Below are 25,320 nucleotides of genomic sequence, written 5' to 3'. Positions count from 1 at the left end.
AACACTCACGATCAATGACGACGGCGGGTTACAGTATTTTTCCTGTAAAAAGGGACCGTGGTGCTTGAGTGCCGTCGAGTCAATTCACCACCAGTCTAATCGCATGTTCTGATTGGATATAAACAGATCGAGGTCGGATAGAGGGGCAAGATCCAAGATATCCGTCCTCGTTTGGAGTGGGGGCAGGCAATGCAGAGAACCTATCGCAGAGAAGCCTCATGAACTTCATGAACCTCACGAAGCTCTTTTTCGCCTGGCAAAGGGGGCTGTGGAAGGGGGGCAGGGGAAATGACGTCACTAAACACTGGAAATCTGGAACCGTTTTCCTCGCTCCCGCCCGTCGACGCCCTTTATCCGCGAACCATCGGAACGATGCATTTTTCTGCCTTTTGGACAATGGATAACAGGGATCTGGCGAGTCAGCATGTCCGTCGGTGAGGGGAAAACGGCTCAAGGTATACAATCCTCAATCTGCCACACCTTTCTCCCTAGAGAGGGTGGGCAAAAGCGTCATTGTGCATCAAAACTGTTATCTTTGACCCTCCATCCCCTTTGGGACTTTTGTGAGGGTATCGCGGGTACTTGCACGAGGGGTCAATCTGTTGATGTCAATGTGCATTTTGAGCCTCTTCTCCTCGCAGCACACGCACGCAACCATTCTCTTCTCCAGAGACCCCTCTTCCATTATGACTTGTCTTATCATGGACGATTTCACAGGATGTGGTTCGGCGTCATTGCATGCTTTGAATTCTTTTCGATTCCCACATATTTGTTCTCCAAGTGTATAACTAACAACATTATGCGAAGCCCGCATCCTCCAACGCCATATTCATTTTATTGATAGGGATATCATTATGCAGAGACTTTCGCCGAGTATTTCGTGGCCGCCTTGTCGAACAATGCGCTCTTCTCTTGGATGTCTCGGAGGAAAGGGTGTTCTGGTGCTGTGCTTGCTAGGGTACTGCAATAAAAATGTTAGCGGACCGTTTGATAATGGCATCAGAGACCGTACCTTGTCAATTCGTTGACATCCTTCCCAGCAATAACGTTCAGTACAATGCTGTTGGCAAGACTGTCTGCATTTTTGGGATCCTTCGTCAAAGCTTGCTGCAGCGCAGCCTCGGCCTCCTCCAATCGGCCAAGATGGATTTCAGCAATCGCTTGTGAGACCAAACTTTGAGTAGACGATGTCGATGGAGCTTGTGCGAGCTCTTCGAAGACGTAGAATGCTTGCTGATACTTCTCTCCGCCCTGCAACACATTAGCATATCCTCCAAATACCTTATAGAGAGGGGATCTCACCACTCGCAGACCAACCCACGATTCCGCCAGATTGACCAGCAAGCTATCTTGAGCCCAACTCCTAGCCGCCTGAACTTCCTTTATCGCCAGATCGAGTCTATTCTGCTCCAAATGAATCTGCACAATCAGCGCAACAGCCTCAACTATCCCCCCGTTAGCCATTGGCATGGTCTCCTATCGTGTGAAATACGTACGATTCCCCTGATGTTGGCTCAATAGTGCCAAAGCCTCCTCGGTCTTCCCCGCAGCCTGCAACACCGTGCCCGCCAACACCTGCACAACGGCATTATCTCCCTTCTCGCCCGCCAACGTCTCGGCGACCTTCAGTGCCTTCGCCTCATTCCCAGCTGCCAGCTCTGCCAGCGCCCCAACAGCAATCAACTCAGGTTCATTTTCGCCTTGTACATCTGCGATAACCTCCTCAGCGTGTCCGAGGGCGATCTGTGCGCGCAGGGAGAGGATGCGGGCGGGTAGTGCGTTCTCGGGAGACAGACTTGAGGTGTCGAAATCGATGACCTCCTGGTACTGGCCTTGGTGGAAGTAGTTGTGAATGTTTAGGAGCTCGCCCTCAGCGGAAAAGGGATCCATTGTGGTTGGTTCTTGAGTGGTGATTGCGGGATGCTTGAGAATACGTGTTTGATGCGGTGCGGAAGTTGCCGTTCGGTGGAGTTTTAGCGTGGATTCTGGCTTCGTGGATTCCCCGACATTTCGATTCGCGATTCTGTGCAAGACAGACTTGATGTTCTTGATATTTTCCTTGACTTTTGGACTCTTGCTGGCCAAACATCGTCCAACGATATGATGCGTAATAATCAGATCTATTAAAGCACTCAGCTTCGTCGGGAGGATATCGAGGATATCCCTCCGGCCAAAAATCCACCCACGCCTCATTCTCACATCTCAATTGTTTCCTCACATCATCCCAGAAGGATCTGACTTGGACAACTCCCCTGTAATTCTCATCATTGAGTTGGTTCTGTTGTACGTCTGTGAGCAAAGCATTGAATAGCAAGTCAGCAGCTGGCTGCTTGTCATCTTTGTCTAGGCATCTCATCAGAGGTCCATTGTCGAAGAATTTTCGATAGCGAGATAGTTTCTCTTCGTATGTATCAGGTTCTGAAGATTCGGTTCTGATAGAGTGACTGGAGTGGTTGGAATGGACGGAGCCGTCGCTGCTGCTGTTACTGCTCCAGCTGGAGACATCTGCGAAATAGATTCCCAGACCTATTGGTGTCCTCGCTCCGCCAGCCTGCTGTGTGGCAGTCATGTTGTTTTCACTCACCTTTGTCTCGTTCTTGAAGTAAGTGATCATCTGTTGAAGATCAACTCCCCGTCGTCTGCAGAGTTCAGATTGTTGAGACATGTTGTCTTGGTGGGGTCTTCCACGATGTCTCGAAAGCTGGGATGCCTGAAAATTAGTACAGCTTGCCATAATTCTTGATTAGATTATCTCTTGCATTGTATGGAGCTTACCTTGCAGAAGTTCTTTTTGCCACCTTTGAGTTCTGTGTCGAGTCGGCAGGATTCATTCACCGCTAATTTTTCTATTGTGAATGTGATCCTATTGTGCTCGTTCGAGTGATTCACACAATAGCTTCACTATAACCTAATACCTTCACTCTGACTTGGATACAGATTCTCCATAAATTGTTGTACTAAAATGAAGAAATGTGTTGGATCTTCGTGCGGATCATTCAAATATTCTTTCCATCTCCACAGTCTGCCACAGGCGATATGGCGAACAAAGAAATAGTACTGGGACGCGTGATGCAAATCTGTCCCGAACTCCAAGTACTTCCGAAAGACTGGGGAATAGATATTACGGCCAATGCTGAAAAGCGTATCCTCTTCAGAAAGGCCTCAACTCGAGAAAGGACATTCGATCACCCAACCCTAGGAGGCCTACCTCCACCATGGATACTCAAAATCGTCCAGAACGAATACGATAAGAGCTGGGCCCCAGTGTACCACAATCGGAAGAGTGGGCAGAGCACAACAAAGGACCCTCGATACATGGCAAACAATCTTGCCCATCACTCCAATAGCGCCCCACGTGGCTTGGAGATTGCGGCTCAAACGTTTCAAAACACAGGTTTCGACCTTAATAAGATGCAACGTGCAGAGATATCGAAGGAGAACCTTCGACACAAGTTTGAGATTGTTTATGCAATCGATAAGGGCGACGGCAGCCTAGGGGGCATGAATGGCGGAGTATTCGTGGTCCGCATCAAAGGCCTATCCAGCCGAGTCTTTGTCGAGAAAAGGTTCAAACCGGATAGTATATCCTTCGCCATAGAGGAAATACAAATGCTCCGGAGAGTGTGTCACTCAAGCCTAACCTTTTACAACGCTGCTTTCATCACGCCAGACCTCAGGGACGCCTCGGTATACGTCGAATTTTGTGACCGAGGTTCCTTGGAGGACATGATAAAGGAGTTCTCGAAACGCGGAAACGCTTTCCCTACCCCATCCGTACCTGAAGCCTTCGTCTGGCATGTATTTACTGGTCTCTGTGATGGGCTGGCATATCTGCAGGGAGGAGAGTCATTTTATCGCAATCCAAACGCCAAAGAGAGATCGGATTGGGTACCGATCCTTCATCGCGATGTCAAGCCCGACAACGTTCTTCTCAGGTCAAGGCATACGGTAGGATCTGCGAAATACTTTTATTGTGTCCTCAGTGATTTCGGGCTCGCTTGTGAAGATAGAGATGATAGGGATCCAAACGTCAATCAGTGGCAGAGAACAGGGGCGAAACTTGGAACGAAGACTTACTGGGCACCAGAACTGCTTTATGAGAATATACCAGCGGCCAATGCTCGTGGCGCAGCAGATGCGTGGAGTCGCTACCCTGAACCTCATAGGCATACTCGATATTCCGATCTTTGGGCGCTCGGTGCGTGCATTTACAACCTCTGCACTCCAGACCCTTCAACGGAAGGCCTGAGCCATATCAATTTAGCATCCAAACCCCGCAATTTATCCTTTGACAGATATTTCGAGCTGGCAGATTCCAGAGTACGAGATCTCAGGATTCCAGATCAGTATTCTCCACAATTACGAAAGGCAGTCAGAATAGCGACTACATGGAATGTCTTGGTAAGACCAAGTCCGGTGAAAATGATCGCAATTATCGAGCACCTGATGGAAGAATCGAATTTTACACAACAGGGAAAACACGAACCACTTCCTGAATGGGCGACAAAAGTCCGCGACTATCTTTCGAAAGCCTGAAATGTTCATGGGAAGAGCTAATCTGCGAGATACTGACCCGCCAAATCAACGCAATTGATGTCTCGTAAGTCGTAATGCGTTTCAGACAGCAGCTGCTGCAGTCCATAGGCCCCTCATTTCACCATATCATATCATCCTTCGATCCGGTCGTTTTCAACTTTTCATTTCCAATAGTTAACGTTCTATTTACAGCAATTCAAACCAATTCCAAAACCCAAAACTACCTTTGTTCGTTTACGGCGGGAGTAAGTGTGTCTCATCTTCTTCCAATTATCTTGACATCCATACACACAAGTGAATGATCGCGACACTACTTTTCCATGAAATCTTGACCCCCCTGCCTCCTTGCAGTCCGTATATATGTCTATGGCTAAGGCCACAGGTACAGAGGTTTGAGTTGAAGAGGGGAGGGGTGCCTTAAGGAAGGGTAGCTAGCTAGGGTCAGGAAGGTGAGCAGGGCAGGGTAGGTATAGGGGAGGGGGTACGTGTTTTAGGTGATAGATGATGAATGAATCTACGTGGTATATCTAAGGGTCAGGGAGAGTGAGTGTAGTCTGCTGGATAAAACAGGGAGGATACGGAGAGAGGGAGGCTATTGATATAGGATACATACCTATCTACATCACAAAGTGAGGAGAGCGTGTCCCAATACAAAGAAACCTCTTCCATTCCCATTCCCAACAATTCAAAGAATAATAATAATAATAACTTCATTAATAAGACCAAAAAAACATATACATCTATAATAAATAAGTAACCCATAAAATTTCATAATATCCATCACCAGCCGTCTTCGTAATACACATACCAGTGATTCCAATTCTCCATCCCAAGACATATAATAAAACGCCCCCTATACATAGCTTAGCTATTAGATAGATAGATAGAAATTTGCCATCCCATCCCATCCCATTATCATACATCCATCCATCAATCACGCGACCGGGTATTCCATCATAAACTCCTGCATCATAAAAGGTCTTCCAAAATCCGCCATCCCATCCGCATTATTGAAATTTTCATGAAGTGTCACGTTCGCGCTCCCCCGATGCTGCTGCTGCTGCTGCGTCGTCGCCGGCTCAAACGGGGACGCCAGCACCGACAACTCGCCCGTCTCGAACGGTTCCGTCTGCCGCACCTCGTCCCACTCCCTCTCATCCACGTCCGTCTCGCCGGCGGACATGGGCGGCGTGCGATACGCTGCCTGCGTCATCAGGGCCTGCTGCTGCTCCGCGATCAAGATGGCATCACCAGCAGCCAGCAGCGCGTCATCCGAATCCCACATGCCCTCGCGTCCCGGGGCGCGAGCCAAGAGTCCGTAAGCGCGCTGTTGGAGCGAGAGTGAGGGTGCCCGGACGGCGGTGAAGAAGAGAGGCGCGATGATGCCGAAGTCGGCGGAGAAGCTGAGGGAGGGGGCGGCGCGGCCGCAGGACGTGCTGGCCGCGAGGAGGTATTCGCAGAGGGAGAGGATGCGGTCGAATTTGGAGGTGGATGAGGGGTAGTGCGGGGGAGACGCGACGATGCTGAGCATTAGGGAGTGCACTTTTAGGAGGTTGGCGCCGCAGCGGACGCGGCTTGCGGAGGGGTCGCGAGCGGCGTAGTTGACGAGGTAGCGATCGAGCGCTTTCGTCCAGTCCTGGAGTGCGGTGAGGTGGGATTGTATTTGGGCGCCGGGGTGGGAGGGGGAGAGGGGTGAGGGAATGTGGGCGGGAGAGATGTGGTCGTGGGGGAGTTGATCGTGAGGGGGCTGATCCTGAGGAGTAGGATTGGGCGACATATGATCCTGGGGGATGTGCTCGTGAGGGAGGTAATCAGGGGAGAGGGGAGAGTTAGGAAGGGGAGATGTCGGGATGCCGCCGCCCATGATATCGACAGCGAGCGTCTCCAGGGCATGACGAGCTTCATCCAGGGAGTTGAAGGTCAGCGGGTGCGCCGGGATCCTGACGGCCCTCAGCGACTCCCACAAATCCTCGCGGTCCTTTGGATATTTCGGGTCGACGAAAGAAGCGGCTTGGACGCCGAGTCCCAGCAATAAGGGCGAGAACTCCCGCTCCCACTGCTGCGTCAAAGTCGGCTGGGAGGTGGTCCCTCCTTGCGCATTCTGCCGCTTGATATCCTCCAGAATCTTCAAGCCAGCCTTCAAGTGGATCAGGGCGCTGGTGTGATGGCCGATGAGGCAGTCGAACACAATAAACAGGATGCAGGAGATCAGCGTGATGTCGAGCTGCTGCGTCCGGGTCGACATCAGCTGGTGGAGGTGACTGATAGCAATGGTGTAGTGGCGGATAGCGAAGGCCTCGAGGGAGGCATCGACGAAGCGGCCCGTCCGTTCATGTCTGGCAGTGAAATCGCGGTGTACCGCGCCGAGCGCAATCATGGCATGGCGGATGGAGGGTTCGGCCAGGCTGGCTTGGGGGACTCGCCGTTCCCAGAAATCGGGGGAGAAGTATCCCGAGAGCTTCGGGGCCGTGAAGGCGCTGAAGAAGGCGAGGGTGCTCTGTTCCATCGGGTCTTCGTTGGCATTGAGGGTGAGCGGCTTGGGAGGAGCGGCTCTCTTGTGGCCAGGCTTTGTTTCTGACGGCGGAGCATAGCCATCGCACTTGCGCCCGGTGGAGGTGCATCTCTTACAGAAGGGCTTCTCTTCACCACACTTGACTCTCCGGATCCTGCAGCGGGGGTTAGCCAATTGAGCAGTAGAGTTGGGAGTTGGGAGTTGGGAGTGTCTGACTTGCAAGTGATGCAGCCTGTCCGCACAGGCGTGCCACATATCCTGTATCGATGAGCAGATTTTGGCTTCATGGCGGGCTGGTCTGAGTTGGATGGACGTGCCCCTCGACAGAGAGGGGGGGAAGCATCGCCTTCATAAACATGTCAGAGCAGCGCAGCAGGGCCACATGGAATCCATGGCATTCAAGGATCGCAGGAAGCGTGGGACCAGGGTGGCACATGGCGAGCACGGCGTTGGACCGGCAGACTGGGGGGGATGGTAGGGATTGCAGTGTAGGGGTGGTGAGATGCTGGTTGGAGAATGGTACGGACGTAAAGGTAAGTGGTGGTTGCGGCGGAGGTTGTGGTTGTGGTGGTAGCGGTGGTTGCGGTGGTAGCCGTGGTAGCGGTGGTGTTGTAGCAGTGTCTGCATGGTAACCTCAGCAGTCTGTACCCGCCATATGGCTCCCCTGTCCGCGTCCTGCGCCGCCTTCACCATGCGGTCCCTGCAGGGCCTGTATGCATCTGCTGTATTGTCGTATGGGTTGAATGCAACTCTGGGGTCTGGGCCGATTGCTACTGATTCTGGATAGTTGGTCCATGATATGCTGTTGGCGGGTCTCTTGTATGGCTCTGGCTCCCTCGTCGATGGCTCCCCATGCAGGTCAACCACCAGCCCCACGTGCGGAAAACGTGCGGCGGCATGGGTTGAGGTGATAAGCTATGTAGGTCGGTCAGAGGACAAGAAGAATCTTTGCTGACTTGAACACAGAGACTGGATACTGTCCCTCCCCGCATCGCAGCGTGGCCCTGAGAAGTCTTGCATCCTGGGTCCTGGGTCTTGGGTCCCTCCTGTGGACCCCAACAACAGACTCAGCATTACGCTAGAATCGTATTTCATGTATTATGTTACGGACGTACAGAGAATCATCATTACGAAGTAATCTGCGATACGGCCTCTTCAGATTCTGTGTCCTGTGTTCTCTCTCCTGTCGAGGACACAAGCACAGGCAGCACGAGGACATCGAGTTGTTTCCAACATCTGCAGTGCTACCCTCTCTTGATGATCCCTCTTCAGCATCGAGTCTCCTAATAAGTAGGATCCAGAACAACCAAGACACCAACTGCATCTCCCTCCCGTCGTCGCTGTTCCGGATTTCCAGCGATCAAGGTTCGGGCGACACAGCGGTGGACCATGCTCCAGCACGTGGGTCGAGTATGATCAGGGGCCGGGTACAGAGCGCAGAGACAGACTTTCGTACCCGATGCTACCGGGCGGACTCGCCGGCAGGGGGCGGGACGGGATTGCGTCGTATCGGAGAGGCCTCATCTTGTACTTACAGTAGTCCTGTGTACACGCACATACAGTAGTGATGTACATGGTGTACTTCCTCCCGCAGGGGAATTTCCTCATCGATCAAGTACCGGCCAGAGACGGCAGACACGGGCCAGGTCCGGCCAATAGTGAACGGACGCCTACTTTATCTCCCAGGGGATTATACTTCGAAGCACATACCATGTACCACGATTAGGATCATGGACAGGATCACGGATGGCATCGTGGATGGGATCATGGATGATGGTTCACAGAGGACGGGACGGGACCAGGAGATCATATCACATCATTGAGTACCGTACAGTAGTACTGTACTCGGCACTCGAGGTGTGCGAGGAAGATCCGCTCAGATCATCTCCTGTCGATGTTTATTTCTCAGGTTACTTTTAAATTTAGAATAGCCCGACCTTGTTCATCCATCCGCGGTTCGTCCCGTGGTGGACGGGGCTCTCTTCATGGGGTCTTCTCACTGTTTCACTGTTTCACGGTACTCGAAGCTCTTCGCTCTGCAGTTTCTTTTCGTCTAAATTTTTATTGCCAGTTCTTTTGATTTTTATTTTTATTTTTTTTTTTTCTTCTATTTTACTGTTTTACTGTTTTACTTTTTTACTATATTTCTCCACCTTCCTCTTCGCTTCCTTGCAGAGAAATCAATCGCGAAAACAATCAAACGGTAATAGATAACAAGGTTGCAGCACAATATCAGTACGTCGTGGGGGTTCTCCATCGCATTTCCGCAGCCTCTCTGCCTTTTGTCTCTCTCCGCCAGAATACTTTCAAAAGAGCACCAAAAATAATCTCACGGTGGTCATCATCTGTAATAGCCATGCATGCTTACGGCGTCCTCACAGCTGAGAGACTGAAACGGGCCTATTTGTCGAACAGCCCAATCACTACCGCTGTTGTCTGCTGCTGCATGCACGTCTGTAGCATGGCCTCACTCCTGTTGTACCTGTACTGCCCGCAGTGCTAAGACTTGAGGTACGTCGTAGTGAGTACATCGTCGATGGTACCTACAGCAGTCACTAGTACTCAAGTAGCAGTTCATTGTCGACTGCCGTGCGTTTCAGGCTGAGTGGAAATTACCCTACGGACTGTATGTCTTACTTATGTAGACTCAGTGCTACTCCTTGTCTGTGTACTACTACTACTACTACCGCCTACACAGAGCAAGATGCTACGAACTGCGCCGCGCGACGATACTTCTTCTAGCTACGATGCTGCTAAGTATATACACTCCATCCCCTCGACACAGTCATCCATGATGCAGCCAAACCCCTCCCCAATGGATCCCCAATCTCTGCGACCCATCCACAATGCACCCACGTGGAAACAGGCACAGAGCTCTGCCATCTCCTATCTAAGGCCGCCCCAATGCGATGCGATCGACAGTCAGATCCCTCCATCCACGCTTCCATCCATGTTCCATCCATGATCCTTTCCAACGTCCTTCCAGCCTTCTCCCGGTCCCCCCAGCAACTTCCTCCTTGCCCGACACAGCAACTCGTAAGGCCGTGCCGTACGACTCCATCCCTTGTCCGCGCATCACTATTGCGTTAATTGCGGGCGCGACTAAAACCACCTATAAGGTCCTACAAGGTATGATTCTTCGTAGCGATAAGTACAACTCGCGATTAGAGATAGCGGGACTCCAGACAGAACCCGACAAGGTGCGGGGTTGTAGAAGTCAAGACTCCATTTTCATTCATCATCGCAATAATCGGCACTTGGATCCCGATAGCGAACGATACGAGTCCCGCGCCGCACGCTCGCGTTACCGCGTATATCCGTATCCTCTAAGCACGCATACATACGGTATTCATTTACTACAGTAAGATACCTGGATGGTTCTTTGCTCTTGGTGTTGTTGGCTCTTCAAATCACATAACTGTTCACGCGGAGCAGTCATACAGAGAGAGAATCCATTCAACGACTGATGAAATATTCCCCTTCTCCCCACCCCTACGTACGGAGGTACAGTACAACATTCCCAAACTCAATTCCAGCCAACCCAGCTCAACTCCGAATACCCAAATACCTCCTCTGCTCTATCATCGTCAACCTTCCTAATCCAGCGCGCGCCCCACCCTCATCGGCACACGTGGTGCACAGAGCGCCAGACCCCAGCTTCGGTCTGTAACGGGCCATGTGCAGCGTGATATCCCTTGCATGAGGCGCGTCTGCAGCTCTTATTTGTCCATGTGTGCAGGAAGGGGGGGCGCGCGGTGCAGGCTTCGAAATCCTTCGAGAAGGGGGGCCTGGCTCATGGACTGGGGAGGTGGGTGGGCGCTTGGAGGATGGATTAGAGAGGGGTTTTGTTTGTTGGTTTTGGGGGGCGCGGCTTTTGCGCTTGATATATCCTCATCTTGAAGTCTTGCTTGAATAGTTCATGGCTAGGACTTGGGCATAGGTGGATTGAATAGTAGGTAGGTAAGTAAACCGGTTTTCTTCTGAACTATATACATCAAATACACCACATATTTCCAAAGTCTTTTTTAACTACTCGCTTTGGAACGATGTCTCAAGATATATAAACCAGAACCAACGACCCATCAGCCATTTTTTTAATGTTGGGGGCAGTTTGCCCGTAATGATGAGGGGCTAAGAAGATTAAGACATATGAAATAGGTTTACAGAAGTAATGATAACTGTTGGTGTGTTAACCCCAACAGTGCCAACACAACACGACACCAACTCAAACGCCTCATTATTCCCATTCCATAAATTTCCATTCCTATCCTCCCGTCTTCACCTATGTATGCATCAGTCAGATGAATTAACCATAGTAGGTAGACGGTAGACCAAGCTATCTATCTATCTAAATGCTGTCTATCTATATATATCATCAACAAACAGCCTTATGCTCTACAGACAAATCCGGGACGTATGTAGTATATACAAGTAGAAGCATGGCTTCCTGTGTTATTATGTACCGGTATGTATGTATGTATGTACGCTACACCCTCATGCTTCTAGCTACGTACATATAAACGCATTAATACACACATAAATCCATACATATATATATATATATGCCTACACCCAGCGCCGTACAAGGAGAGACTCGTGCTCTAACGTTTCCTTTCTTAACTACTCAGCTTCATAGCCATGTGTAACACAGACTCACTCTACTTTTCTCGACCCGCTATGATATCCTGATCCTTGAGGATATGTGCAGGATTCCTTCGAGTGCTTGATTTTGATTTCGATTTAAAGAAAATGATATAAGAAATGAAGTAAGTTGGGTAGAGACATACCTAGGTTATATAAATCAATCTATCAATTCCATTATTCCTCTCTCTTCGCACATTTTCTTTTTCCCATTCCTAAAAACCTAGCGGTTAAGAAGCTGTTGGGAATATATACCTAGGATGAGTAGATTCTGAGTCTGGCGTTTTGGCTTAGAGATTTTGGGAGCTAGCTGTTCTGTCTGCCATGGTTGAGGAATAGGGGGAAGGGAGGGAGGGATTGTGATTTTTTGTTTTTTTTTCAGCTCGAGTCTCATCATCCTCTTCGATACATACGCCAAGCTGCTCGATCCAAGAGTCCATCCATCATCTCAAACACGCTATCTCACTTACTCTCCAGCGTTCTCATGATAAATATCCTGGTGCTCATGCATTGTGAAGTCGGATAATCGATGGAAAACCTTGTCTCATTCATATCCTGATCTATCCGAGCTGCCTACGGCCATCCCTCCATTCTCAACATCGCATGCTGCCATCCCATTTCGAAAATTCGAAATGGGTAGATTGTAGATTAGATGGTTGGTGAGAATGTGGTGGGATATGTATATTCATATCTATATGTTCCAGTATAAGGTAGATGGTATCAGAACTGGGACAACTTACCGTGTAGCTTGGGCGGAGATGCGTGAGCTTCCATCGGCACCTTGATATATAAGGAGAGAGATTCTGCCCGAGGTTGTTTCTGGGATGTGCGAAGTTTGGCCTCGGGATAGACTTCTTGAATGACTGGAGGGGGTCGAGGGGGTGGAACGGATGTTGTGGTCCAGGAAAGCGGCATTGAGAATATAGATAGGAGATCGGGGCTTGGAATGAATGGAGGACTTGGTAGAGTATAGATAAAAAGGAAATACACATGTAGTCAAACCATGCTTGCTGTATCATCAAAAGGTGCACTGCTGTTGATTTGTCCCTGAAACTAGGGAATCTAGACGTGTGTGGTTTCAGGATAAAGATGCACGCAATTCAAGTAACAAGCCGGTATTTTTTAAGACGACTACTCTGCCATCTCTCGTTTGGTTCAAAGAGTTGCCAACTCGTGTTGAATGCTTCCTGATAATCATGCTTTCTATTCTGGGTATCCTCCAAACGCGCATCAAAATCCTCCAAGACCAAAATGAAAGCCCAAAAGGAGAACAAAATTCCTTCCAATACAGAAATGGGCGGACACTCCTGATTATATCCACCAGAGCTCTAGCCACAACCCAAGGTCTACCACGAAATCTCCCTTAATCGCGGAAGAACTGATGATGGTACCCCATATCTCTCGATGGCCGATTGTCCTCTAGCGGACCATGCGGCAACGCCTGCAGATCATCGTCCGGCTCCCCGTAGCGGTTGTGATACCCGATATCCGAGTCGAAGATCGAGGGCTGGACGGCGCTCTGGTCGCTGGGCACGTCATAGCCGGCATCTCGCACGCGGGAGCTCTTCAACTCGTTCAGGCGCTGGGCGTCCTTGTCGTCTTCGGGGAGGATGTAGGCACCCCGCTGGTTGGTCTTGCGCTGAGTGTGGATGTCGAGGAGAAGAGCGGAGAATGTGGAGACACTGTTGGGTATCTCTCGTCAGTTTACTCGTCTCGAATTGATAGGAAAGGAAACGAATGAACGGAAATCAACGCACGTTCCGACTAATGTCATCCCCCACAGCGCCTTATAATCTCGACACACACCCGCCTCAGCGCTGCCTCCCCAAACGTCACCCGTACAGGCCTTCTCTAGCACATGGCTTGTGCTCACCGACCAGCTGAGGAGCGCTAGACCGAGGGCCCAAAAGAAGGATATCGAGCCGTTGAGGACGAGGTTAAATCTGGGGGAGAGATATGTGAAATTATATAGAACAATCGTGACAGTCAAACTGGCAATCGTAGCAATAGAGATAGTCAAGAGCTATGCAAGTCATTAGCCCGGCTCTCCATGAAACATATATCGAGACAGGACAAGAAGAACAGAGACTAGCTGTATCTCTGCGGCACAGGCAACAAAGAAATATTCCCACAATTATAAACGTCCATGGGATCGGGAAATGCTCAAGTCCTATCCTCCAGCTATCAGTATGGTTGCTTTTCAATGCGGGTGGCGGGCGGGATAGACATGGGACGGGACGAACGTAGATAGTACATGAAATAACACATAATGCCGCTGACAACAATTGAACTCAACAACTGCGCCGAGCGCAGGCCGTGGAAGAGGAACCGCGGGTACGGCGACGGCCTGCCTCCCCTCTTGTTTCTCTTCAGCGCCATCCGAATCGAACCGTCAGCGTCGTGCTGGAGTATCAAGAGGTGAAAGAGGGAGATTCGGGCCCAACGCTGGATGCTTCACCCCGGTGGTGACCCCACGTGATGCATATCGAGGGGAAGTGTGATTGGGACGAGGGGAAAGAAAGGGAGAAAAAGGGGCTGGATAACGATGTGAGCGATCAGGTTGACGTAAATGTAGATGATATAAGCTGACTGTTCTATGCGCCCAGCTCTCTATGCGCCGCAGCGGGGAGCCTGACAATCTGAGCCCCTTGAAGATATAAAACCCGGAAAACCAACTGCGGCACAGCACCTTGTCCTGTAATGTTCAAATGCCGCAGTATATTTGAGCACTCGGTTTCTGAGCGTGCACGTGGGCGCTAACCCTTATTTACGCGACAACCCCTGAACCCCTTATCCACTCGCTCGCTTACTGTTGAACGCTCGGAGCTAAGTTAATCCATTCCACATAAGGTAATCGCCTCGAGTCTCCCTCCAGGCTCCAACATCAACTTCAAACTCAGGTTACCTTACTCAACTTCCACCACCTCATCTGGAACCTCCAAATTCAATCCCAAGATCAACTTTTACTTCAACAGGGTAGCTCCCACGTTTTAAAATCCTATCTTTCTTTCTCTCCCAAATTGCCCTCTATTGAGCGATTGTACCTATTGAAATCTTTCGTGCCTCTCCTCTTCTCTCTAAGTTTCTGCGTTTACAGATTGTCTAGCCCCATCACCAAAATGCCAAGCACTCTCTCTTTTCTCGACCTGCCTCTCGAGGCGAGACTCAAAGTATACTCTTATGCAGGCCTGATACGGCACTGTCCGATAGACCTTGCTGCTCCGAGAAGATCGGCCCTGATCTTGGACAATAACATGACGGGTCCCTATGGCAACTTTATACCGCACAACTGTTGGTTGTTTGATGAGGGGCATGACAGGTTCGAGGGGGGGAATTTGCATAGACATCCTTTGAATTGTTTTTGCCCTGATCTCCCGACTGCTTTGCTTCTAGTTTCCGAGGAAGCCATTTCGATCCTCGTCGGTCGCAACAAATTCATTCTGCGAGCTCATACTGGCCCTGATCTTACTCTTTTACAGACAATCAACCTCCGCGCTCTAGCATTCATGACGTCTCTGTTACTCCGCCTGAATTGCTGGCCTTGTCCACGGGGACACAATGATGGAGATCCACCTGAACGGAGCACTAGGTGCAGGACCTGCGATACGCCGAAAGCACTGAGCGATCCTGTGCTAAACGAAGCGAGCCAGGTAGGGCAGGATCTTATACAACGATGGAGGATAATATGCAAGCGTTTATCGTCGGTCATTGCTCCAGGACAATTACGGCTTACCTTTATTTGTGACGTGATTAGTCTGAAAACGGCGGAACAAGTCGTCGAGCCGCTCTTGACTCTACCAAGGCTACAGCAATGTACTATTCGACTTGGTCGGGAAAGGAACAATGAAATCAGAGCACTGGCAGAAAGAGTCTCTTTTCAGGCAACCGAGACGTTTATTCCGAGGTCAGGATTCCCTTTCGAACGACTCCCGAGAGAACTGCGCTGGAGAATACTAAGCTTTACACACCTAACCGCCCCTGGCACCTACCACAGTGATTGGGATATATTCCGAATTAAAGGTGGCAAGTTCTCTGGACGAGGTTTCTATTCAAATCCAACTACTTGTTGCTGGAAATGTACTGATACATTCGCTGATTGTTGTTGCCCGAAATCATACGCATCTTATTCAGCATCCTGTGTCTGTCGGATGCTTCCCCTTGCACTATTTTCTGTTAGCAAACAAATGTACGAAGACGCCTTCCAGGTGTTCTACCTGAATGTTTTCTTCGAATTCCACTCAGATCCAGAAGACACGCTTTACTTTCTAAAAGGCCTACCCACTCATGCTCTTCGCCTTCTTCGACGCTTACGATTCCTCTTTGGAGAGACGGATCTCTCGGAATGGAACAGGAGAAACTATACCCAGAAATGGCAGAACCTAGTTTTCTTTATCAAGGAGAACTTTGACGTTCCAAATCTATCTATCGAGATCGATACAAACATAGGTGCTAGCGAGTTATGCTTGTTTATAGACGACTTCGAAGAAACCCGCTTTCTATACGACATCTATTACGAGATTGGAAGGGCTCTCAGGATTTTACCCAACCTTAACGATCTTTGGTTTGACAACGGGTGGTTCGTGGATCTTGGCCCGCTCTTGGCGAGGGAGGTGATAGGCGAAAGATACAAGGAGCGTGAGGATTTAGCACAGCAACCAGGACAGCGCCGACTCAAGAGGCAGTGGGAGGTACCAATTTGGTGGTATGAGAGAGACGTTGAAAGCAATCTCTGATCTGTTTTTTGGAATTTGCAGAGCCCGGTATTTATATCGCATTGCGGCATTGCATTGGTTTTTCCCAAAATGTTTCAAGCTTGTAAAGACAGTTAACTACCAAACAAAAGTTCAAACGCAAAGGTATCTAGCGGTCAAGGCCCTAGAAACGCTCCAAAACCCCTTTACGCCAGATAAACAACATAAAACTTGCACTGCTTCGCCCTGGAGGATCTCGTCTCCATATTCCTTTCTAACTACACCTCTTTTGTTGCCCAATAACCACCGAGCTTAAAATCCTCGGGCCCAACAGTCTTCGTCACTCTCATGGCTTTATCACCAGGTTGCCCTAATGTCATAGTATTTGAGATAGGTGCTGCAGCCATAAAAATCCGTCTCATCCCGGCAAGGATTCAAACCCACTGGCTCACCCCCACTGGCGCGCATGCCGTAAGTAGAAATTACCCCATTTACTGGCACATTCTTTGTCGTTGCTCTAGCTATAGCCGCCATTTCAGCACAATTGCCATACGTGCGATGAGAATAGGCTTCGTCGTAAACGGGCGATACTGCCACGCTGGTCTTCTTCCCAGCGTCTTTAACGCCAGAGGCAAAGATGATGGTCGAATGGGCCGGGGAATATAAAGCACTCATCGTCAACGGTACGTTTCTGGATCCTTCATGCTGGTTTACGCTTATCATTTGGTGATAAGCGAGTGTTGCGTACTCTTTCATGTCGTCGTCGCTCGGCACGGTGCCTTTAGTCACGGTTTGCTGGCCGATGTAGTTGTAGCTCTTGTCTGAGTATGTTTGTAGTGTGATGCTCGGGGTTGGTAAAGAAGAGACTTGGGCTATAAAGGCCCAAAGAAAAAGGAAAAAGGCGGAAAAGCGGAAAGAGATCATTGTAAGTGGCTGGTGTTGAGTCACTAGTAGTGTTCAATGTGAGATAAAGGGGTTTCAGAGGATGATTGACTGAGTTGAGGGGATTGAGAGTGCTCATTGCTGAAGTTCTTATACCTTTGAAATGAACAAGCTTGAGAATAGACTTACTGGGCTAAGCACTCGAAGGAAGTGCCTTCTGAAGGAATTCGAACGACCAGTCCATTTCTTAACGGAGCTTCAGAGATATAAGCCAGTAGAATGCAGCTCCTGAACAAAGTCTGGAGATTCTAGAAGCCGCAAAGCTGCAAAGCCTTGTTTTAAAGTTAATAATATATCAGGATCATTACTCAGATCAGTGTTCCTTTTCTTACAGGAGGTGGCTCGGAAGATTACCTCGAATCATCCCTGGCAATATCAAACTTATATTCAAGTCATATGAGATTCATCAGGCTATTAGCGGTACATATATCCAGCCAAAGATAGACGTGCGCGAAGTAATACAAATAGAAGGAGGCGGTCAAAGCCTATTGCTGACTGCTGTTCAAGACACCATGATCCTGTGAACTAGACTTAAAAAATGCTAAGCCCCAAATATTAGGGGAAATCAGCAGCAAGACCTGTCAGCTAAGTTCTAACAATACGGGCAGGAAGAGGCTGTCAAAGCCTCCTTTGAGATTGCGACCGGGCTGAGGATACTGAATGTTACACAACATTTGCAATTGGGAGCAACTCGGTTGCCGCCGGCTTACATACATCTGACTCTCAACTCACAGATATCTTGATAAGGGCTGATGAGATATTGTCAAACAAATGGGAGGTTGAATTACAGAAGAGAGCAAACTCAAGTGATTTAGGACTGGATTGAATTGAATAGAAAAGGAGGGTAGCTAAGTACTTACCCGATATACTCAAAAAGGGGAGTGCTATAGACAGGGGAACGCGCGATATGCTCCGAATGGGGATGTATGTACCTGAGAGCCTGAATATCCAATAGTTCCAACAGGACCCAACAGAGACTATTGGTTCGAGGATAACGATCCCTGTTTTCAAGCACCAGGGATCAGTATCTTGAGTTGGTAATTAAGGGAACGTGATCCGTTACCTAACAAGTGATCCCCTAGCTCAACAGATATCAATGTGACAATGTTTGAAAAATTTTCGAGCTTTTGACAAGGTTGAAGAAATCTTGACTTTGGTTTGTCTGTGTTGAGCAAATAGAATATCAATGATTTAGAAGTGTCGAGCCCCGGATACCCGAAGTAGAATAAAGAAAATATTAGCCTGACAGATACCTCTTCTAGGTTTTGAAAGCATGAAAAGCGTAATTGCCGAAGGTATCCTTCGAACAGGTATTCAGCCAGCGACAACGCCGGTAAGATGTACAAGCCATGATAGCTTCAGGCCACTGCGATATCTAATCCACAGCCTTCATCAAGATCCGGAACTTAGCCTCGTCAATGGCAGGGCTAATGACAGGTACCCCACGACAACTCCTGAGGTAGTAGTCCTCGTCAAACATACTAGGTTTTTGAACCGAAGCTGTGATAATGTCTAGCGGCTGGTGCTGAAAGAGGCGCGGCTACTTAGCATGCTTAAGCCAAGAGTCGTCTTGTTATCCTCAATATATGAATGCTCCTGGATAGCTCGCCAGATTGCTGGGCCTGGGCTCGTAAGCGCCGGTATTCAGCAGCCTCTCAGGCCCTAAAGATATCGTCATATAAAGGAGGAGGAGAGGAGAAAGGGGGAGCGGGGTGGGGTTGGGCGACTGATACTACATAGCACCTCCTAGATACATCAACGAATCAATCCACACCTTTACCAACAACACCTTTACCAACAACACCTTTACCAACAACACCTTTACCAACAACACCTTTACCAACAACACCTTTACCAACAACACCTTTACCAACAACACCTTTACCAACAACACCTTTACCAACAAACACCCCGCTCACTCTTTGTGGGACGTCAACTAGCTCTGAACTTTTTAGACTTGTCATCGCTGTCTGTTGTATGAATTAGATTATAGTTGGGGGTGCTCAAGTGAATATTTTGTCACTATCACTCATACGTCTATTGTCAATATCAAAGGATGGTAATGACAATGGCAACGAAAATCACTTTGACAATAAGTAACTCCAGTCTCAACATTTCTGTGTGCTGATTTTCCGAAGCTGCTTTGCTCTTCCGCGATCATAGATGCCGCAAAGTCTTGCTTGTCCATTAAGCCTGCTGCCACAGGATAGGTGCTCGCCGAAAACCCGAGTTGTCTGTTTGAATAGCCTTTACTAAATCCAGACGTTGTCTAATATCGTCGAGGTGCTTTAACGACAAGTATAACTGTTTCCTTGGCGTATGCGTTCAGTATTTCCATTAAAGCTTCTCAAAATGTGCTATTATATACATGATATGCGAGGGGCACCTGTCGATGCCCTGACACAAAGGCTGCTATCATCAAAAATACTAAGTTAAAGAGGAAAGAAGAAGACTCATATTAGTAAAAATGCGCGTAAGTCAATATACTCAGGTCTATATTTATATAGCCTATGTTTATAGAGCTGGGCCTAAGGTAATATGGCTAATCCCCGAATTTTCTACTCCTCTTCCTTAACCTCATTAGTTATCGGCCAATACTCTCGATATACAGACCTCTAGTCAAGTAGTTAGACTTTTTAAATACTAGACTGAAAGCTATTTAGGATCTTATAAGAACATGCGTATTTGCCGTGAACGACGTTGTCAATCGGTCGTAGGTATGTGTGTTCAGAGAATACTAGCGCCTTTGTTAAAGCAGAACTCGCTTTATAACCTTTAAATCCCACTCTTGGATACTTTTAGTTTACTATTTGGTTAATCTAACTGGTTTTTATTCTCAATAATTCTAATATAAAGCTGTTATTACAGAAGTTGAAACCTGAAATTGAGTGACTGTGGAGGCTGGTTTGCTTTCCTGAACAGCTGGTGTCAGTGAAGTCTCAAACTCATTTGGAACGATAGGCTTTGTGTTTGTTGAATTGTCAAGCAATTTTTCTTCGTGCCCTGTTTCTGGACCAGCCACTTTCTCGGGAGAATCTGTTTTCGTGGCATCTCAACCCTTCTCTTTCACCTTCTCTGGCTCCTTCTTTTGCTTTTCGTTCTCCTCCTTCTCCTCCTTCTCTTCCGCTATTTTCTTCTCCTCTCTAGCCTTGGCCTTCGCTTTGCGTTTCGCGGTTGCCTCTCTCGTCTTACGAGTCTCCTTGTTTCAACATGCTTCCGTCTCTTCTTCTCCTTCATCAACTTATCCTTCATTTCCTTCCTCTCTTGCGATTTCTTCTTAGCTTCCAACTCCTTGCGAACTTTCCTCTCTTCGTCAGTCTCCTTAATCTGCCCCTTAGCATATGCCAAATCATATGCCAGACCAATTCGAAGCAATTTGTTTCTGCGAGCTTTGACATTGTTACGTAGAGCCTGCTCGACGGGAAACGCATGATCATTCTTCTCTGCCTCAACCCTCATCAGGACGTGGTACTCGCCAGGCTCAAGTTCGAGTTCGACCGTAACAGATCTTCGCATGCTATAGTTTCCGTGGCTTTGGACAATGTAATCTTCCTCTCCGGCTTTGTGGACACGGAAAGATAATTGAAAGCTATATTGGCCTTCAAGACCACAAAAATAACGGCTATCAAGCTGGATAGTGTAAGAATTTTGTATCGTGTATAAGTCTGGCGAGCTTACCTGTGATAGAACAAGCACAACAGCCTCAACAGGTGCTTTCTTCTCAAGTGTGAAATAAAATTTGGTGCTGTGGTAATCTGTAGTCCATGGCACAGTCAAGGAAGTCCGTTGCTAAGTGACCTTCCAGTCATCGCCAAACAATCATGTACGGTCAAATGTCTGATACTTCTTTAATAGATCTTCGTACGACATCCAGAAGGTACTATTGTCACCGAAACGATGCTCGAGTTTCTGCATCCAGTCTGGCGTCCATTCTTTGCTTCCATCACCTACCAGGTAGATAACGTCAATATGGTTTTTCCACCAGGCAATTTGGAGCAACCTACTCCATGACCCATTCCACTCATACGCGCCCCATGGATTCCTCAACAGACAAAGTCTCTTTCCATCCATTTCAACAGCTCTCATGATGGAATACGCGTGGCCCTCCACGATCCCTTTTCGTTCTCCACGGCCCCAAAAGAGACCCATTCCACAACCAAAAAGAAATTCCTTGGTAACTTTCGACAGCTCCTCCCTCCAGAAGTACTCCTTATCGAGGATATCAGTACTGGAAATTCCGGTCGTGACGGCTCCTGTGAGGTCCTCAAGTCCCTCGCCTGTAAAACCTCCTTCAATCGCAGCGTAGTCCTATGCTAGTCAACTCCAGTCATGTCAGAAGGTCTTTGATTTCTCACACCATGAGCCTTGGCATATGCCTTTTCCAACAATGGCAGCCACGTCTCGTTTGGATCCTCACATTGAGCGAAGTACAACGAACCAGAGCCGGTCTGCTTGCGTCAGCAGATGATAACCTCGGGGTAGACATCCACCTACCTGGTAGATCCTTCGATAATCTTCCTCCGAGTTGATTCTCTTACGGTCTTCAATGAGGTTGCGTTCAATCCAGCTCTCATCGTAATCAGGCTTCGTCAAGTATAGCTTTAATGATTTCGGATATCCACTCTCCATCACGAAAGAAGACGATTCCATAAACGCCAACTTCCTCATCTCTTGCTACACAGACATCCTCAATAAGACCTGGCTTGTTCCCCAATGTGCAAAGGGCGGCCTTGAGCCAGCAATCGCCGTCTTTGCCTTGACGAATATCATTGGCTGTTGCACCACTCTTATAAAACTCTGGTTCATCAAATATATCTCCTACCCTTTTGACGGAGCCTGGCTTGAAGGAAGAGACTGCAGTGGCCGAGCCACCAGCATTGTAAGGCAGTCTTTTGTACCACATTTTAGGTCAAATTCGATGTCGAGATAGGGATCGCGATATTTTTGGTTGACTCGTCGGGATTCTTTCACGATTTTCTCGACTTCAACTTTGCAGATTGCTGCCGCTTCTGCATAGGATGCTACTGCATTTCTCGCTCTACTAGGATATCTGGGAACTTTCTCTCCGATGTGTTTGGAATTCTAAAAGGTTCCAAAATCAGTATCCAAGTCATATACATAAAATGAGCAGTAAAATGTGACTTTGTCTTGGGCAGAACACCCGAGATGAAATCGATATTTCATAACTCAGACTTCTGTCTGAGAAGTCCTTGGGCAAAGTGCCGCGCTCCCAAGCTATCCTTAGTTTGTCTTTCGGGAGGATAGAGGAGATATTCAGATTAGAGCCAAAGAGACCCAGCTGGAAGCCTCATAACTCTGCCAGTGTTGTGCTGTTGAACTTGCTCCGAAACTTGTGTATAGCTTCTTGCGGAGATTGGTGCTTCTTCTTCTTCGCAAAAAGAGCTGGCACGTAGAGAATGGCGCCATTTTTGGGATCTCCGCGACTGTCCTGAGAGGAGTTAGAGGAGCTATCAGAGCTGGTGGTCCCGGAATCCATCTCGTCGCCATCCAGTCCTTTGAGGCGGTTCATGTAGGACAGCAAAAACGAATAGGCAGTGGCAGGGTACCTGCCACGGATCAAAGACAAGGAAAGGGAGTAATGAGAGGAGAAAAAAAGAGGGAGAAGAGAAGAAGAGCGAAGGGAAAACAACTGAAGCCTCATAGGAGGCTGCCACATCACACTGAGTATAACGCTATGATGGGATGATTGGAGGCAAGTATTGGAGGGTTTTCGCACCCTTGCCCAGTAAGAAAAGACATTTCAATGTGAGCTGTCTCGAGGAATTGGCAGACGGCCCCCAAATCTCACGCAGCAAGGGTGGACCGTGGAGTGTTCCAGCGAGACCTGTCCTACCAGATTCTGCATCTTCCCGAAGGGTGTCGTCGCATTGAGGCAACAACGGGATCTTCATTACACAGGAGAGCACGGCGATGCGAGAAGATGGGCAACAGGTGGGAGTGAAAGATGAAGTTATATTCATTTGTTTTTGCGCGAAAGACGTCCCGTTTCCTGCCCGGCTGGACCTTCCAAGAGAGGCTAGTGGCAAACCCACCCTTGGATAATTGATAAGGTACTGACATACGGAAATCCGTGAGAGCAATCTCTTGGACATTTTGCCTTATATATGTAAACAAAGCCATGTACACATATTGATTCCCTCTCTTTGTTTTCTGATTCTGCTCCTCTACTCTCTTACGATGATCGCCTATCTTTTGCCATTGTTGGCATTGAGCAGCTCCGCAGTTTCAGCGGCCGGGCCTCAGCGAGTCCTTGGCCATCATGACGGGCCCTCAAACTTTATTCATTCTTCAATTTTCGGCCGCAAGGATTTGGACATCAATTCTGTACCAGATACAGTAATCCTAACTCCTTTGTATAGAGCTCGCGACTCCAATGGCAACGATCAATCGGAGTCCGCAACATTTGCACACCTCCCCTTTACCGATTGCACAAAACCCGAGAACAATGGGACGTTCGATATCGGAATTGTGGGACATCCTTTTGATTTAGGTGTATCCTACAGGCCTGGGGCAAGATTTGGACCTAATGGAGCCCGTCTAGGAGCTCGAAGGTTGGCACCAGCCGCCGGATGGAGGTCAGTCACGTGATTCATCAGACAGAAAGATGCTAATAGTAAGCAGCATGGATCATGGAATCAACCCTTTCCGTGAGTGGGCTACGGTTGTAGACTGTGGTGATATTTGGAATTCGCCATTTGACAAGTTGATTGCAATTCACGAGCTCGAGAATGGAATGAAGGCCATGAACGAGTTAAAGCCGAAGAACGAGTCTGTGGCAGATGCTGTGAGACTTATTACGATTGGTGGAGATCATACCATAAGTGAGCTATTATCTTAATTCAAGGTTCGTTGAAATGTTTTTAACCGTTTCTACAGCTCTTCCGATTCTCCGTGCGCTCCACTCAACATGGGGACGAGTCGCCGTTCTACATTTTGACAGTCACCTTGACACATGGGATCCAAAACAGCTCGGAGGTGGGTTGACCAAGTATTCCGAGGTCAACCATGGAACTATGCTTCATATCGCACACGAAGAGGGGCTCTTGTCAAATCATAGCAATATGCATCTCGGATCACGCTGCATGCTCTTCGATGAGCACTTTGACTTGGACAACGACCTTCGCTGTGGATTCAGTTACATTCGGGCACGCGAACTCGACAGACTTGGTGTAGATAAGGTTGTTGAGCAGATTGTTGATACAGTGGGTGACGAGTATGTCTATCTGAGCATCGATATAGACGTTCTGGACCCCGCATTCGCTCCAGCAACCGGCACGATTGAACCAGGTGGGTGGACGACTAGAGAGGTCAGTTAAAATCGTCCTTTCACGTGTGACCGAGACTGATATTTTTCTTTAGCTTCTACAAATTATCAACGGCTTATCGAATGCGGGGTTGAAAATTATTGGCTCTGACGTCGTCGAGTTCACTCCGGTATATGATAATGCCGCGGAGACAACGGGAATCGCAATTTCTGAGATAATTTATGAAATTCTGCAGTGGATGGTACACGTACCTGTCAAAACTCCTATCAAAGCATAGTGGCTGTGAGGAGTACAATTAGAACTCTGAAGCAATAGACGGTTGTCCAAGATCGCAGGGTAAAACCAACTACACTGCTCAAGGTAGCAGTAGACCGGACAAATTGTTGAAGGCTCCAGGATTTTTAGTACGATCAAAAATAATAATTGTCAGGTCGCGAAGCAGAATAACTCTCATTCAATAATATCCATTGTATAAAGATACAGCAACTAGTCAGGTAGCATCAAGAATGATGCGGCTCAGATGGGGCATTTCGGCAGTTCCCCAACAGTTCACATGTAATATACGGGCAAATTAGCATCTCCAAACCTCGGATACCTCTCGTCGATCTTTTAGTGATGTCCAGAAGTGGGATATGATTTACGAAGTATTCCCGAAAAATCCGAAAGATTGCGGGGGAAATGGCTGGACAAGGAACCCCTTGGGGAAAAGCAA

The 25,320-nt window shown here is 48.4% G+C and overlaps 8 protein-coding genes across 8 annotated transcripts; 3 read left to right on the top strand and 5 right to left on the bottom strand.

The window, feature by feature from the left end:
• Positions 1-575: 575 nt before the first annotated feature.
• On the bottom strand, positions 576-1,898 carry M430DRAFT_66311 (hypothetical protein). Its single transcript, XM_024869220.1, has 4 exons — positions 1,497-1,898; positions 1,303-1,445; positions 1,013-1,251; positions 576-961 (listed from the first exon to the last, which is right to left on the bottom strand). The coding sequence occupies exons 1-4, from the start codon at positions 1,888-1,890 to the stop codon at positions 853-855; spliced, it is 885 nt and encodes a 294-aa protein (XP_024721906.1). The 5' UTR covers positions 1,891-1,898; the 3' UTR covers positions 576-852.
• Positions 1,899-3,036: 1,138 nt separating this feature from the next.
• Positions 3,037-4,536, top strand: M430DRAFT_27660 (hypothetical protein; the record flags this gene model as incomplete). The annotated part of the gene is made up of 1 exon (XM_024865682.1): positions 3,037-4,536. The coding sequence occupies one exon, from the start codon at positions 3,037-3,039 to the stop codon at positions 4,534-4,536; it is 1,500 nt and encodes a 499-aa protein (XP_024721905.1).
• Positions 4,537-5,278: 742 nt separating this feature from the next.
• On the bottom strand, positions 5,279-7,619 carry M430DRAFT_236337 (hypothetical protein). The gene is made up of 2 exons (XM_024864938.1): positions 7,265-7,619; positions 5,279-7,202 (listed from the first exon to the last, which is right to left on the bottom strand). The coding sequence occupies exons 1-2, from the start codon at positions 7,333-7,335 to the stop codon at positions 5,471-5,473; spliced, it is 1,803 nt and encodes a 600-aa protein (XP_024721904.1). The 5' UTR covers positions 7,336-7,619; the 3' UTR covers positions 5,279-5,470.
• Positions 7,620-13,052: 5,433 nt separating this feature from the next.
• M430DRAFT_50282 (hypothetical protein) lies at positions 13,053-14,068 on the bottom strand (the record flags this gene model as incomplete). The annotated part of the gene is made up of 4 exons (XM_024868138.1): positions 13,053-13,371; positions 13,447-13,712; positions 13,822-13,859; positions 13,933-14,068. 4 exons carry the CDS (start codon positions 14,066-14,068, stop codon positions 13,053-13,055), a joined length of 759 nt encoding a protein of 252 aa, XP_024721903.1.
• Positions 14,069-14,618: 550 nt separating this feature from the next.
• Positions 14,619-16,543, top strand: M430DRAFT_34844 (hypothetical protein). Its single transcript, XM_024866621.1, has one exon. It carries the CDS (start codon positions 14,809-14,811, stop codon positions 16,420-16,422), a length of 1,614 nt encoding a protein of 537 aa, XP_024721902.1. The 5' UTR covers positions 14,619-14,808; the 3' UTR covers positions 16,423-16,543.
• Positions 16,544-16,737: 194 nt separating this feature from the next.
• Positions 16,738-17,304, bottom strand: M430DRAFT_27656 (hypothetical protein; the record flags this gene model as incomplete). Its single annotated transcript, XM_024865680.1, has 1 exon — positions 16,738-17,304. One exon carries the CDS (start codon positions 17,302-17,304, stop codon positions 16,738-16,740), a length of 567 nt encoding a protein of 188 aa, XP_024721901.1.
• A 3,018-nt stretch (positions 17,305-20,322) lies between these two features.
• On the bottom strand, positions 20,323-23,234 carry M430DRAFT_66307 (hypothetical protein; the record flags this gene model as incomplete). Its single annotated transcript, XM_024869219.1, has 9 exons — positions 20,323-20,476; positions 20,515-21,077; positions 21,150-21,269; positions 21,327-21,630; positions 21,678-21,770; positions 21,817-21,921; positions 21,965-22,162; positions 22,195-22,346; positions 23,060-23,234. The coding sequence occupies 9 exons, from the start codon at positions 23,232-23,234 to the stop codon at positions 20,375-20,377; spliced, it is 1,812 nt and encodes a 603-aa protein (XP_024721900.1). The 3' UTR covers positions 20,323-20,374.
• Positions 23,235-23,448: 214 nt separating this feature from the next.
• Positions 23,449-25,133, top strand: M430DRAFT_41922 (hypothetical protein). Its single transcript, XM_024867513.1, has 4 exons — positions 23,449-23,918; positions 23,965-24,164; positions 24,220-24,650; positions 24,703-25,133. The coding sequence occupies exons 1-4, from the start codon at positions 23,521-23,523 to the stop codon at positions 24,883-24,885; spliced, it is 1,212 nt and encodes a 403-aa protein (XP_024721899.1). The 5' UTR covers positions 23,449-23,520; the 3' UTR covers positions 24,886-25,133.
• The last annotated feature ends 187 nt before the right edge of the window (positions 25,134-25,320 follow it).

The sequence above is a fragment of the Amorphotheca resinae genome (assembly GCF_003019875.1).
Source record: "Amorphotheca resinae ATCC 22711 unplaced genomic scaffold M430scaffold_5, whole genome shotgun sequence".
Taxonomy (NCBI): domain Eukaryota; kingdom Fungi; phylum Ascomycota; class Leotiomycetes; order Helotiales; family Amorphothecaceae; genus Amorphotheca; species Amorphotheca resinae.
This window is presented reverse-complemented; position numbering and strand designations above follow the sequence as displayed.